The sequence below is a fragment of the Chenopodium album genome, chromosome 14 (genome assembly GCF_948465745.1).
Source record: "Chenopodium album chromosome 14, dcCheAlbu1.1, whole genome shotgun sequence".
In the NCBI taxonomy this organism is placed as follows: domain Eukaryota; kingdom Viridiplantae; phylum Streptophyta; class Magnoliopsida; order Caryophyllales; family Amaranthaceae; genus Chenopodium; species Chenopodium album.
In genome coordinates, this window is record NC_137847.1 from 45,081,999 (window position 1) to 45,098,812 (window position 16,814).

Here is a 16,814-nt window from a genome sequence, read left to right on the forward strand (position 1 = left end):
AGCTTTTTTTTTTTTTTTTCTATAATCGATTTTCCTTGATTTTAGGATTTATAAGTTCTTTATACTTCTTGATAACATCTGTTCGATCAAATATCACTATTTAATATGAATCTCATTCACAATTCCATAACGTTGTATATGTTCCATCAAACAATGTACATTTCAAAAGCTAATAAATCTTAACAATAGTTACAGTTAAAGTACGACAAGATTGTAAAAAAGAAGAGCAACCAAGAAGGAATAAACAGTCTCTTGATAATAAAAACAGTATCTTTGTACATATAGTTTTTTTTCTTTTTTAATAATAATAATAATAATAATAATAATAATAATAATAATATCATATGAAGTATAAAGATGAATTCAAAAAAAAAAAATAAAGGCATTACAAGTTTTTATTAAAAAAAACCATGTGATGAGAGAGATATATTAAAATAGTATAGCTTTTCATGCTGCATCTAAAGAAATGGTCGATTATAGGAAATGTCTTTACATCTATACTAAAAAAAACGTTCCTACGAACATCTGTATGTAACATAGACTCTTCATTACGCCATGCTACATCACTCACTCAACTCCTCATTACGCCACATCATCCACTTAACTCTTCATTACGTCATGTTATCTCAACTAAATTAAAAAAATATAGGGATAAGAAGGTTCGAATGACACTCAACCTCTTAGAAGAAACATTATTGTTTTACCATTTAGGCTAATTATCAATTATGATCAACTGTTGCACACAAATTAATACTTCCTCTATTTTTATAGTTGCAACACTTGTCTTTTCACATTTGCCGATACATGATTTCAATCGTTAAAATGTCTTTAATTACCATTATGCAAAAATTATAAACGTTTGATGTTAAAATAGTATAAATCGAGACGAACCTAACAAGATCGATCTCACATGACTATATTTTGCTAGTATAAATCATCACAACTAGTCAAAGTGAAACACACGAATAATATAAAAGTCAAAAGGTCAAATTGTTGCAACTATATATATAGAGGAAGTACGTACTATACTAAAGTTTTGAATTCACATCCAAAAGTAAAAATTAAATATTGCTCATTTATAAAAGTAGCAACATGGGACAACGTCCGGACTACACACTAGTTGCATTTTTTTAAAAATAAAATGAAACTTTTACCATCTTTAGTATAGGTCATTTTGATTTTTACAAACTTTGTAAAGAAAAATTCCACCTTGTACTTTCTAAATAGTATTACAGAGTACTTTTGCATACATGTACAATAATATTCAAAATTAATTTAGAATAACTTTTTGTGAATTTAGGTAACTTTTAGACTTTTTTGAATAACTTTAATCAAAAAAGCATAAATAACTTTTATTATAACAGAATAATTTATATATACAAGGTAACTTTCATTCATTATACGGTAATTTTTTTATCATTTTAAAGTAACTTTATAGCAAATACACAATATTTTATTATATATCCAATTTTTTTTAAATATTTGTCTTCCAAATATATATTTCGTGTTTACCACCAAATAAATATTCAAAATCTCATCCTAGTGGAGCCCATCGACAAATCTTTCCTTTTTTTAATTTAATTTTATTTATTTATTTATTTTTTTTTACATCCATTATATTCTCTCAATTCTTATGTACAATTGCATTTTACTCAACGATTAAAAAGGGTTAGGGAAAATCCAGTCAAAGGAGTAAATTGAGATATATTTTATTAGGATGCACACCCGATACTTCGATCTGGGTCACACACTTGGCCTATGATGGGTGAGTTTTCCAATAAGTATTTTTACATACGGTGAGGCTCGAACCCGAGGCCTCCCTTAAACGTCATCAAGTTGCTTACTACTTTAGCTATCAAGTTACACTTAAACATGGGCAACGGGTCGTGCCGTGCCACCGCGGGCCGTTCCGTGCCGTGCCATGCCGGTGCCGCGGCGGGCCGTGCCGTGTCGTGCCTAATTTTGGCACACCCCAACCCACGGCACGGCACGGCCCACGTGCCTGGCGGGCCGTGCCATGCCGGGCCGCGGGCCAAACCGTGTCAATTTTTTTTTTTTTAAATAATAAATGTAAATAAAAAACGATATATATATATTTTTTAGTACAACTTAATTTTATATAAATAATGTGATTAATTTATGTTTATGTTAATGTTATTATATTTTGTTTTGAACAACTTTATTTTAAATAAGGTTATATAAATTATTTATCTAATTATGTTTAAGTTTAAATAAACAAATAAAAACAATTTTATTAATTTAGCAAAAAACAATAATGCATATAATAAAAAAAAAAAATTACGAGTGCGATAATTCGAAAACACAAAAAATTGAAGAATAACTTAGTTTATTATATGCTGGTAGCCGGTACGATAAATCGATAATACAAATAATTAATGATAATTAAAAATCGTACAATATTTGGTGAATAACTTCATTTATTATACGGAATACGAAGTTCGATAATACAAAAATTGTACAATAGTGTATAATGTAAATATGTAATAATGTAATTATTATTGTTCGTGTTCGTCTTCGTCTTCGTCTTCATCTTCTTGTGGTTCAAGGTCATCGGCCAATTGAGTTGATTGAGAAGTATGAGAACTAAAAGAAGTCGACTTTCCTTCATCGTCGTTGTTTTGTGCATAAGTACGATCTTGAGAACGAGTTTCGGCATCCAACCAATCCTTGAAGCAAACACACATTTCAAGTGTTTCGGGTTTTAGTCTTGTTCTTCTATCGTCTAAAACCTGTCCCGACGCACTAAAAGCTCTTTCGGAGGCAACTGAGGAGACTTGGATAGCAAAAATATCACGAGCCATTGCCGACAAAATTGGATGTTTCATGGTTTGTGATTTCCACCAATCAAGGATGTCGAGGCCAAACTTCTCTTCATCGTCCATGCCTTTCATGAAGTCGTAACTTAGGTACATTTGCAACTCTGAAACATCGCTTCGTGTTCTCCTAGTTGATGTTGATTCCGTACCTGAAAACTTGGACATCATGTTAGCAGCTTGTGCAAATAAACCTTTGGCCCGTTTACTTACGTTTTTGGATGTTTGAGAAGGGGCAAATCGAGACACGGTTCCATATTTACTTTCATAAACTCTATATAAAGAGAAAAACTCATTAGTCACCTTATTTTTAAAAGTTTCAACATCATCTTCCAAATTCATGTTACTATAATAAATATCAATTAATAAAAAAGTGCCATCATATTTTTGCCTAGGATCTAAAATAGAAGCAAAAATATAAATCATAGGAATATCAGTGTAATATTTACGCCATTTTTCCTCCATAGATGGAAGATATCCATGATATTCATATTGTGATCGATGTTCGGCAAAAAGTTGTGCAAGTAAACATGCATTGCTAAGAAAAGAATGGGAGCAAGGATTATATACAGAAGAAAAACAATGTGTCATACTATATAGTAATTGTAAAAAATTCATATATTTTTCACAATTAGCCCAATCATCTTCTAGTAAAGCACATTGTGGAGATTTCATATTATAAAAAAGTGTTAAATCAACCTTGTACTCGATTGCCCAACTCAACATTTCATAGATGGAGTTCCACCTAGTTGGACAATCCGGTGCTATTTTTATAGTCTTTCTCCTTTGTTTCTTGCAAAAACCTTTCCATTCTTGATATCTCAAGTTAGAGCTATTAACAGACATAATAGCATTCCTTATTTTGTGATAAAATGGACCAATTGCTTGTGTTCCATCCTTCACACACAAGTTAAGAACATGACAAATGCATCTAATATGAAGTGCTTCTCCATCTAATACTAAATCGGTCAATTGGGGTTTAACCAAATTCGCATTATATGTCATAGAAGTTGCATTATCGAAAGTCATAGACATGATTTTATCCCTAAGACTATATGCATCAATGGCTTCCATTAAATGATGAGAAATGTTAAGACCGGTATGAGGGTATTCAAGCATTTTAAAATGAATGATGCGTTTTTGTAACAACCAATCATTATCCAACCAATGACAAGTAACACATAAATAGTGAAGTCCATATCCACTATCCCATGCATCGGCAGTTAAAGAAACTCTACTAGGAAGATTAGCCAATTCATTTACTAATTTCAATTTATACTCTTGATAATTCTTCATGGCAGCTGATCGAACGGTTTTTCGGGAGATTTTTTTGTGTTTGGGTTGTAGTTCTCGGTTAATGTAGTTGTTAAAGGCATCATTTTCGGCGAAAAGAAAAGGTTGTTCGGCATGTACAATCATTCTCCCAAGTTCATCCCTATCTCTCTCATAACTATAAGTGAAGCCTTGTGGATGAAAATGAGAAATTTTGGGTTGGGTTGGATCATTAGATGGTCCACCACATCTTTTTGAATGTCTAATAAGGTGTCCCGTCCCTCCCTTGGTATCGGCCGAGAAAATTTTACTACAAGTCCGACACCGGGCTTTGGTTCCATTTTTATTCAATTGATAATGTGCCCAAACTTCACTCTTTCGGTTGGTTTGAGCAAATTCCTTTTCGGTACACCACTCTAATATGTTAGGATTTTGGGTGTTAGGCATTTGGGTGGATTGTTCACTCGACCCGGAGGCTTGTGTTTGGCTACCTTGGTTACTAGGAATAGAAAATTCATGTTGTGATCCGTATAAATGAGGTGAGAAATGGGTTTGTTGAAATCCCGAACTAGGCATAGTCCAAGGAGCCATATCATCCATTTGTTCGTGCCCTCCCGTGGTTTGGGGATGAAAGAAAGGGGTGGAAGTGTTTGGAAAGGGCATGTTAGGGGAGTGAAAGGACATGTTAGGGGAGGGAAAGGTGTTGGGGGGGGGGCATTGAAGTGTTTGGGTTTGGTGATTCCCTACGTTTTGACTTGGCTTTTTTAGAGGAGGAGGAAGTGTTCGGGATTGATGTCATGATATTTAATAATAATAACAACAACAATAATAACACAAATAACAAATTAACAATAACAATAATAATAACAATTGACAACAATAATAATAACGATAGCAATAAGAATTAGTAAGTAGTTTTTATATAAATTAAGTTTTCAAAAATAATTATAATAATAGTAGATTACTTAGGTCAATGAGATCCCAGGTAGGAGAGGTTAGGAACGACGTTGTCCAGAGCCCAAGTCCCGCCTTAGACAGATTTCACTAACAATCTAAATTATCCACAATAAAAATAGAAAGTAGTTTTTTTATATAATTAAGTTGTTCCAACTTCCAAGAAAACAATAACAACAATAATAACAACAACAACAACAACTACAATAATAATAATAAAAATAACAACAACAACAACAACAACAACAACAACAACAATAATAATAATAATAAATAATAATAATAATAATAATAATAATAACAATAACAAATTAAAATAAAGTTGAGTTAAATCTTACAATAACGCTTCAATTGCTTTCCCAAATTTATAATTTCCCGAGTGTAAATATAAGATTTTTTTTTATATATATAATTTTGGTAGTAGACTAATAAAAGTAAAAATGTAAAATTTATAAGAGAGTAGGAATTTTTTTTTCTTTGCACAAAAGAGAAAGAGAGTAAGATTGTAGGAATTAGAGAATAAAAGAGAAGAGATGAGTTGATGAATTGTGAAAATTTTGGAGGAAGAAATGAGGTATTTATAGGGATTTTGGGTGGGAAAAATAGCCGTTTTATAGCCGTTTTAGAGCCGTTTTATAGCTATTGGAAAACGGCTACTTCCAACAGCTAGGCACGGGCCGTGCCGGCGTGCCGGCCCACGTGCCGGGTCTCGTGCCGCCCGCCGTGCCCGTGCCATTTTCCGAACTTTGTGTTCAGGGCATGGCGCACGGCCCACTGGTGGGCCGTCGTGCCGTGCCATGCCGGCGTCTTGCCGGGCCCGTGCCGCCCGCGTGCCGGCACGGCCCGTGCCCACCTTTAGTTACACTAAATTCATTCTCATTACCAATACTTATAAACGGATTTAAAATGGGCCGTAATATCTTAAGTTGTTTACCACTTGAGCGAACTCTTTACTGATTAAAAAAAAGGTGGGGGCATTCCTAGCATTGTTCAATAGAAAGCCCCCAATAATTAGTAGAGCTGTCAATTTGGGTATTTCGGGTTGGGTTTGAGTTAGGTCAATTTTAGTAGGGTCAACTAAGGTTAGGTTAATTCGGGTTAATAGCATTACCTATGCAGGGGTCAGGTTAGGGTCGGGTCACACTGAGTTATACATCCTATCGAGTTTAGGTTGATTCAACTCGGGTTGAATTCAGGTCGGGTTAGTAACGAATCAGGTTAAATTTGGGTTTCAACAGGTTATAATGAGTAAGGGTCATTCTTAGGTTCAGGTCGGGTTCGGCTCAGGGCAATAATTTAAGGGTTGTATTCAGGTCGGGTCACGTTCGATTTTGGTATCGAAACCTTAGGTTAATTCGGATCTCGGGTTGGTTTCAGATTTGGTCATTTCATGTTCAGATTCGGGTCTTAAATACTTGGGTTAACTCGGGTTTAGGCCGGGTTGGTTTCAGACTTTCAGGTTAGGTCATATTGGGATAGGGTCACCATAATCGGGTTTGGGTAAATTTTTCAGTTCGGGTTAGCTTCTAACAACACCAATTCAAGTCACCACTTTCCCGAGTTCAAACAAGCCAGGTCATGATTAGGGGTGCTCATAACCGGGTACCCGGGTTTTCGGGTACCTGAAAGTGCGGGTACCCGGAAGTGCGGGTAGTTATTCTATCGGCCCATTACCCGACCCGCTAAAAGCGGGTACCCACTTATCGGGTACCCTAAATTTTAATAATATGGACTTAAACCGCTGATTTTATTAAAAAATTGACTTTTTTCATTAAAAACAAAAAGTGATGTTTTTATCTATTAAAAGAACCTGCTGATTTCATTAAAACAAAATTTTGATATTTTATTCTCAAAAAAGTTGATGTTTTCACAAATTCACAGTGAACCTGCTTCCACCAACAAACTAGCAAAATCACATTAAAAACCTGCTTCCACCAAAAAAAATAACCTGCTGGCTGCTGTAAATCCCTGCAATGCTTCCTATATGGGGCTGTAAACCTGTTTTAGTATAAATATTCTCATAACTCAAACAAATTCTAATTCAAAGTACAAAATGCAAACCAATGTTCAAAGTGTCCAGAATGCACAAGCCATAGCCAGAGAGTTTAAAGAGTCTACATCAAATTAAAACAACAAAACAACCAAATAAATTACAAAGTCCAAACAATGTCTCAAAGCCACAAATCAAACTAAATGGGAGAGGGGATAATTTTAGTCACTTGTGACATCCGAAGCTTCAATAGTTTCATCAATGATAATTGTTGGTTGCTCCGAAACCAAGTCTTTAATCCCTACAAAAGATAAATCATTAAAAAAAAAACATGAATCAATTGTAGAATATCACAAAGGATAAAAAGTAAGTAATAAATTAAGTTATAATCACCTTCTTCTTCCATATTCTCCAACTCAAGCAAGCTTTCCTCAATAGCAATAGGGGTATTAGAATGACGCATCCAATCTTGGCCACAAACAAGAGCTTCCACCATTTTAGAACTTAGAGAAGTGCGAAAGGAATCCAAGACACGCCCCCCCGTGCTAAAAGCGGACTCCGAAGCAACGGAAGAAACCGAAATTGCTAGAATGTCACGAGCCATTGTCATAAGAATTACATATGTTTTTCCTTGTGCACTCCACCATACCAAAATATCAAAATCTCCATTATTAGGCTCTAGTTTATCCCCTAAATACTTCTCTAATTCGGTGATTCCTTTGGAAGCATCTTCATTACCACTCTCCCTCACAAAGCTATTCCTCAATCGAGATGCATTAAGAAGACCCCTTTGTTGTTCCATCTCACCCCTTTCACCATGAATAATAGGCACACTAGAAGAAGATGGTTTCACTTTGTTTGCATAACAATCAAATAATGAGTTCAATGCATCTTAAATACGTTGGCATAAAATAAAAGAATTGCTAACATCATAGGAACTACGCACAACATACTCCGTATACTTCATCTTATTCCTTGGATCAAGAACCAAGGAAATAAACATCAAAATGTTAATATTACGAACATTTGGCCAATACTTATCAAATTTCAACTTCATTTGTTTTGCCATTTTCCTCACATCCTCATTCGGGTCATTAGCATAGTTATCTATGGTGTACCCAATATCATAAATCTCTTCCACAAAAGTATTACCCGTCACATAACGAGAACCAAACAACTTCAATGTGGCATTATAAAAGATTTCAAGAAAAGGCAAAAAAACTTTCAATTTTGTCCCAATCCTCATCATCGGGAGCACCCCCCACCGGTTGCTTCATAAGCTCTCTAGTGTAAGGAGAGAACTTAGTTTTCATATTTTTAAAGGCTTTTCTGAACACTAATGCAGTTTTAAGCATCAAGTAGGTGGAATTCCACCTTGTTTCAATATCCAAACAAACAAGGCCTTTACAAGTGATGTTCTTTTCTTGTACACAAGACTTGAACTTTAACAACCTAGAAGGAGAAGACCTCACATATTTCACAGCAGCACGTACTTTGAGAACAGAAACATTCACATCTTTCAAGCCATCTTTAACAACCAAATTCAATATGTGTGCAGCACATCTCATATGCAAACACTCACAATTCAACACACACCCATCCTAAAGGTCAAAGATTTTTTTCAAGTACTTTATAGCTAAATCATTTGAGCTAGCATTGTCAACCGTAACAGTCAAAACCCTCTTCAAATTCCATTCTAACAAACACTTTTCAACAGTTTTACCAATAAGCTCCCCAGAATGACCAGCAACAGGACAAAAGTTAATGATTCTCTTATGCAAATTCCATTCATCATCAATAAAATGAGCAGTAAGACACATATATGACAAATTTTGAGCAGAAGTCCATGTATCCGTAGTAAGACAAACTCTAGAAGACAATTTCTTGAAAAAATTCTTTAACTTTTTCCTTTGTTCTAAAAAAAGACCATAACAATCCCTCGTAATAGTAGCACGTGAGGGAGTAGCAAAATCAGGAATAGCAACTTTGCAAAATTGACGAAAACCTTCATGTTCAACAAAAGCAAATGGCAACTCATCTACAATCAACATTTTAGCAAGTGCTTTCCTAACCTCATCATGATTAAATCTCCACAATTTAGGAACATTAAATGTCTCAACATTCCTATCAGTATTAACTTTAGTTCTAGACTCAAAATCTAAAAGTGTTTGTTTTCTATCAACATAACAGGGAGACTTTTTACACCTATTACTGTGACGTGACATAGCATTAGTACCATTTCTAGCAGTACAGGTAATTTTTCGCCCACAATAAGCACATTTAGCATGATTTTCATCATTAGGAATCTCATGAAAATGTTCCCAAACATTAGAGGATTTTTTTTGTTTACCTCCAACATTTTCTGTTTTTGATTCCTTCCCAACCTTCCTGTTTTTTTTAGGCATGGATGAAGCCTCCTCTAAGATCTTAAAGTCATCAGATTCGTCATCTCCATTAGTCTGATTCGATTTTTCCCCCATCAAGTCATCAGAAGACATTTTCTGATCAAAGAATTAACAAGCAAAGCTTCAATAACTTGAGTATAATCAAACATAAGCAGCGAAATTAACCAAAAAAATGTATTTGAATGACTATAATCATACATAATCAGCAAATTAACCCAACAAAATGTAATCATACATAATCAGAAAATTAACCCCAAAAAAATTCGAAAAAAACCCCAAAAAATGTAATTAAAAATTACTTCAGTATAATGACTATAACCACACATAATTAGCAAATTAACCCAAAAAAATTCGAAAAAAAACCCCAAAAAATGTAATTGAAAATTACTTCAGTATAATGACTATAATCACACATAATCAGCAAATTAACCCAACAAAATTCGAAAAAATAAACCCTAAGAAATGTAATTGAAAATAACTTGAGTATTCCTCAATCGTACATAGCGAAATTAACCCAAAAAAACCGACAAAAAACCTTAAAAATGTAATACAAAACAACTTGAGTATAATCAAACATAAACAAAGAAATTAACCAAAAAATTCGAAAACAATACCAACCTTACGCGGCTGACGGTGAGGACTGACAGAGGAAGGACGTTCACCTGAGAGGGAGGAAGGACGTTCGCCTGAGAGTTGAGAGTGTGTGTTTGACTGTTTGGGAATTGAGAGAGAGAAGAGGAGTGAGGAAAAATGGAGTGGGGCTGCTACCTGCTAGTATGCTACTGCTTGTCTGAGAAAGTGAGGAGAGAGAAGAGTAGATGAAAGTAAGTAACCCTAATTTGAGTTACAGCTAAGAAATTTTTTTTTTAAAAAAAAAAAATTCCGGGTATTTAACGGGTACCCACAACACTCAAAGTCCGACCTATTACCCGACCCGCAAATCTGATATTTAGCGGGTCGGGTACCCAACCCGCAGAATTTGGAAAAAAAACAAAATTACCCGCCGGGTACTTTGCGGGTCAGCGGATCGGGTCAAACGGGTCGGGTATTTTTGAACACCCCTAGTCATGATTGAGTTCAGTTCAAGTAAATTACTCGGGTCAGATTATCATCAGGTTCAATTATGATCATAGATATTTGGATAAGATAAAAAGTTAGTGTAATAATCTAAGATAAATTTAGACTCTATTCTATTTACATTTTCTTATTTATGCTTATTTTAGTGTAAATAATTTCAGGCTAGTTCAAATTCAAGTTAATAATTACAAATAAGTTTAGATAATACTCCATATATTAAACTCATATAGATTTGGATAAGATAAAGTTTAAATAAGCTAAGATTATTTCATACTCTATTCTATTCACATTATTTTCGCTTATTGTAGAAAAATAGCTAAGATAAGTTCATACTCTATTTTATTCAACAAGTCGAGTTGATTTTTGGGTCAGGTTAGTAATAGATCAAGTTGAATTTATGTTGGGTTAGTAACGGGGTTGGGTTGAATTCAGGTCAGGTTAGTAACAGGTCGGATTATATTTGGGTTTTGACGGGTTAAAATAGTTTTGGGTCAATCTCACTTCAGGTCGAATTCGATTCAAGTCAATAATTTACTGGTTATATTCAGGTTGGTCATCTCCACGTTGATTCATGTTTGTTTTTGGGTCTCAAATACTCGAGTTAACTCAGGTTTAAGGTTGGTTTAGGGTCGGGTCATATCGGTTCGGGTCACTATTTTTCCGGGTTCAAGCAGGTAGGTTCATAATCAGATTCAAGTAAATTTTTTTGATCGGGTCAGTTATTGGCAGCTCTAGCAACAATCATTAAATATGCATAGTTTGTGATTAACATTATACTATGTAACACAAATATTTTACCCCCAAATCTATTAACGCCCGTAGCGGTTTTAATTTTCCACTTGAAAATACTATGTCAATTTTGCCCTTGATAAACAAAGGCTTATAAAACTTGGTACTTTCTCCATTGTTCCAAACAATTACAAACAGACAAAGGTTCCTGTCGCTGCTAAAAACAAAGCTCCTACAAGAAAACAAAATCGTGGACGCTAAATTGTTCTGATAGGATCACCAAGCTCGATCGTCTTCGACAAGGTAGTGTGGACACTAATTCAATTCACTTGATTAGTTGTTTGATTTTTTTATTTTTATTTTTACAAGTTATTTGCTTTACTACTATACAATCATAGGTTTACGCTTTACGGCTCATTTTAAATCAGTTTATAAAGAGATAATTCAAGTTTATACTATGAGAAATAATTTCTTGTTTATCAAATGGCAATTTTGTAGATAAATTGCATATATATTGATGCTTTATGATAAAAAATTATTTATTTGTACTTTGTACAGCTGGCCACAAAACCTACTTAACTTAACACCGTGAAGTGGGTTTCAATAGAGCAAAGAGAAAGCTTGGAAACAACTTCAATGGCTACTACTTCACCACTTCACGAGCATCTCCAAATTCAATTCTAGAATTTGAATTCTGGAACTTCAATTCCAAATATCATGTTTGGGAAATTCTAGAATTTATATTCTAACATTTCAATTTCGCGAAAGTGTTTGGAGAAATCTACAATTAAAATTCAATAATTAAAAACATTCATAATTGTTCTGTACTCCATAAGCTACACTAAATGTGAAATCATAATCAGTATTAATTTCTTCAATCCCTTTATTATTGATTTTTTTTTTTACCCCAATTTGATTTCTCTCTCCTCAAATTGCTTTGCTTCGTCATCTTCATCATGTTCGTCAGAGCCGACATCGGTAATCTCGATATTGTTTCAAGGTAATAGAAAGATGTGCTATTATACTTGATGAACAATGGTAGAGGAATGAGATTACATGAAGGCAAAAAAAAAAAAAAAAAAAAAAAAAAAAACGCAACATAGTCGTGGAAATTATGAGACAATCAAGCATAACAATTAATTGTTCAATAAATTCGAGCTTCCATTAATGGTAGTTGGGAAGAGAATGAAAGAGAGGAGGGGAAACAAAACAGCAGCAATGCATATGAGCTTTCCAAGAATTTGAAATGACAGCTTATGTCATTGGATTTCAAATTCATTAAAATGGACAGATTTGTTTAAAGGGTTGGATTTGTGTCAAATCCAATTCCAAATTCAAAATGTTTCCAAACAAGTTAATTGGGACAAATCCAGAATTTCAAATGAAATTATGGTTCCCAAACAAACCATGGGTTTTCGTTTGATTTCGGTGCCGAAAATGGTGGCCGACAAAAATGGTGGGTGACGAAATTGGTGGTTGGCGAAAGTGAGTGATGGGAGATGAAGATGCTATGATTGAAGCAGGAAGTAGATGAAGAAGATGAAGCTGTAATGGGTCGATGATGAAAGGAGGAAGAAGGTGGTTGGTGATGAAAGGAGGAAGAAGATCTTGATAATGGATGAAGATGATGACAGGATAAAAAGGTTAACGGTGTTACTCGTAAATTACAAAACTAACCTTCACTATGTGCTGGAATTTACAAACTTACCCCTTGATAAACACTAAATGTCTATCATTTTGAGTAATTCAGGCTCCCTCGTTTATAAATAGTGGTAATGAGAATTAAATTAGTGTAATTTGACAACTATAGTAACATACTAATGTATGTTGCAATTTCATCCCCAATTTCGCGTTTTTTGGGACATTGAATTGTTTAAAATTTTATATACGAAGTACAAATTAATTCCCAGTGCCACCATTCCTACAAGTCGTTAGGGTTTTATAATTTGATTTCATGGGTTTTACTTTTCCTCAGCTTAAATCATGTTTGAGGGATGTTTTAACACTTTTTTTTTAATTCATTGAAATAAAGGGATGTTCTATCTCGTATTACTTGCACCACTTTCTTTGTCACGTATGAAAGTGGCACCAATAGACAACTACCCTAGTTTAAGAGCATGTTTGGTAAGGGTACTTTACCGGAGTCAATTAACCATTATTGTTTTTAATTGTTTGGTTAGAATGGTCTTGGTAACAATTACCTTCCACCTAATTGAGACTGCTCTATAACCTTTGGTATCAAATTATCAATAGTAATTACCCTTCTCAAACACACAAGTTTAAATTGATTCGTTAAACCAAACAACCTTCTTGTTTGTTTTCTTTCTATTTCGTTTCTAATGTTTATCCAAAGCACCTCCCTAATCTATAACTCGATACTAATTAGTCCTCCTTTCTTGATATATGAGTTACATGTGCAAGCATTTAACTAAATTTGTTACAATGCATAGGTTCATGTACATGTTAGTTGCGAATGGGTTTGCATGAGAAATAACTTCTTTCAACAAATTGGCTAGATGGGGCATGCAACTTTCTGAGTCATACTGTAGTGAGTCCTAGTGACTAAGATAATGTAAGTAGAATACAATATTATTAATTCATCATTTGGATGCTATTTGTTGATACTTTATTATTGTTGTAGATTTCTAAATAATTTTGCAGACAGAAACCATATAATAAATAAGTACTGAAGTCTGTCAGTATTAGATCAGTTGCATCATCCTTCATTCACTGTTGTTAGTGGATGTTGGTTGATTCGTTAAGGGCGCCTAAAAACAGATTTTATAAGAAGGTATGCCATCTTGGAAAGACCAAAATATGCAGCTTAATGTAAAACATAAAGTTGTAGTAAAATCCTGTCCATATTAGTACATAGTAGTGCAGGACATACAAAGTGGTATTCGAGTGAAGATTAATGAACAACCTTAGTAAAGGTTGGAAGGAAGGCGATGGGTGAGGATGACCTCGAGTGGTGTAGTTTTGAGGTTGGTTAGTCCAGAACCTTCAGTCATGTCAACAGTTTCACCCAATGGAGTTGAGATGTCAAATCCATGGAGTAAATTAGCTAGTGTAAACTGCAGGACCGGAAGGGCAAAAGATATACCAGGACATATCCTCCTTCCACTTCCAAAAGGCATAAATCCAAAACTTTGGCCTCGAACATCATAGTCTTTGTGAGTTGTGAGAAACCTTTCAGGACGAAATTCCATTGGGTCTTCCCACACTTGTGGATCTCTGTGTATCTTGTAAAGATTGACAAAGAGTTGTGTCCCAGCTGGAATTTTGTAACCACTCACGATACAATCTGAAATAGCTTCTCGAGCAACTGACAGAGGTGCAGCAGGGTATAGTCTCATAGCCTCCTTGAGAACTGCTTGCAAGTAGACTAAATTCTTGAGGTCTGATTCTTCCACCTGCCTTTCTTTTCCAACTATCGTGTCTAGTTCAATTTGAGTTTTCTTCAGGATATCTTTATTGTTGAGTAGCAATGATAATGCCCATGTCAAGGTTATTGCTGTAGTGTCGGTTGCTGCTAAGATCATTGCCTTCCAAGTTCCAAGTACAAAGAAAATGTTAATTGTTTTAAAATTTATCAACAATTAAAGAACTATAAATTTGATGGAATTTATTAAAGAGGGGCAGAGGTTTAAGCCAACGATACAAAAGAGGGTTAGGAATAGCCCATTACTATCTCACTAGTTATTATTATTCCTGACATTAAGCAGTATTACATATTTCTTGGTTAGTAATGTATGGATTAGCTCTAATATCACTTTGTTTCGAGATTAGAGCCAATAAAATAATGGTAAAACTTAGGTTTGCATATTAGTTCATTTTTATCAATCAGCACAGAACTCACTGACCTGTTACAAGTTTACAACCTCTAACAACTGTATAAGTCTAGCTCTTTTTCCAATGTAAAATAAGTTCAATTAGTGGCTGTTATAGCTTAGTTTATAACTAAAATGACCTCAGATTAGAAAAAAGCTATCATGAAAACATGTTTTCAGTATCATATTTGTTTGCTTTTGTCATAAAATTAGATTGTTCAAGCATTTATCATGCACTGATATTTCATGATATAGAAATCAATTTGGTTCATGTAGCCCGACCCTGCTTATGGGATTAAGGCTTTGATTGATTGATTAATTGATAAATCAATTTTAATGCTTACATAAAAGTTCTTACCGAGCAAGTGGATTTGATGATTGTATCTGTTTCACACTTGGAAGGCTTTTCCTGTCCAGACTCGAAAATACCAAGCATCACATCCAAGAAGTCCAGCTTTCCTTGTGCCTCTTTAGAGTTTCTTTTTTTATGTTCATCCAACCACCTTTGAACTATATGATCAATCTCTTTTGCTGCATTCTTCATTTTTTTCTCGTACCCTCCAATATCAAACCGCCTCAGGAAGGGCAGTGCATCAGCAGGGACGAATGCACCTGCCATTTCAAAGAAATCCCTGAATGCCTTTACACACCTATTATATTCCTCCCCTTGGTAACATTCCTTCAATGACTTGCCTGAGACTAATCTTACAATATGGTTCATGCTTATATCTCTAAACCATTTTTTCATGTCTGTTAATTCAGACCTGGCAACTGATAAACTCTTCATCGCCGATCTTACCTCAGATATCCTGACATGTTTGAGCATCTCTACCCGATGGGCAGACAGTAGCTCAACAGTTGTAATCTTACGCATCTCACGCCAGTATTGGCCATATTTGCTTAAGCCCAACATGACACCATTGTAACCCATACGTTCTACAAAGATTGTATGAGGACGGTTTAAGAATACTTTGTCATTGGTGCCGCCTAAGCACCCTTTCGCCATCTCTGCTGTGCTTACAACCAAAGCTCGGTGGATACCAAGCTTAATCATAAAGACTTGACCATATTTATCTGCTAGTTTTCCCAAGGTTATGTGAGGAAGCTCTCCTAGAATATGTAGATGACCAATAACAGGCCATGAACCAGCTGGCAGGGGAGGTTTCACATTGGTGTCACTTCTCTTTTTCCGTCGAAACATGCAGTAGAGAATAAGTAATACGGCAAGCATGCTTGTAGCTTCAGCCGAGAGCTGAATTGGTATTCGAAACTTAAATTCCATTATGTTTCACAGCTTTTTGTGGTGGTGAACTGAGATGTGTGTTTCTAAAGTAGATTTTTTTTTTTTTTTTTTTTTTTTTTTTTTTTTTTGGACTTCAGCAAGATAGTTCTGTGATGGGATTCTACATATTACATGGGATTCTTCAACTCTGCTGAAATTTGCCTTCTTTGAAAAAACTCCAAAACTAAATTATTGGCGTTTGACTTTTGTTTCCACTTGTTTTACAACAAAAAAAATGTGTCATAAACTGTAAAGGCCTGAGCGAATAAGCTAGAGAAGGCCTCAAAAAGCATCTGAACTTGTGGCTTGAAGCTAAAGCAGAGGTGAACATGGATTGATTACTATATTTATGTTCACTGTTTTTTTTTTTCTTTATTCATATCATTACCTTTGACATACCTCTAATTTAACAAAGAGAAAGGTAAATTTTAAAAAGATTAT

At 34.7% G+C, this 16,814-nt stretch overlaps 1 protein-coding gene across 1 annotated transcript; it reads right to left on the reverse strand.

Annotated features, from left to right (window-relative positions):
* Window positions 1-14,171: 14,171 nt before the first annotated feature.
* Window positions 14,172-16,410, reverse strand: LOC145579318 (cytochrome P450 CYP82D47-like). Its single transcript, XM_081636562.1, has 2 exons — window positions 15,450-16,410; window positions 14,172-14,806 (listed from the first exon to the last, which is right to left on the reverse strand). Exons 1-2 carry the CDS (start codon window positions 16,371-16,373, stop codon window positions 14,186-14,188), a joined length of 1,545 nt encoding a protein of 514 aa, XP_081492688.1. The 5' UTR covers window positions 16,374-16,410; the 3' UTR covers window positions 14,172-14,185.
* Between the last annotated feature and the right edge of the window lie 404 nt (window positions 16,411-16,814).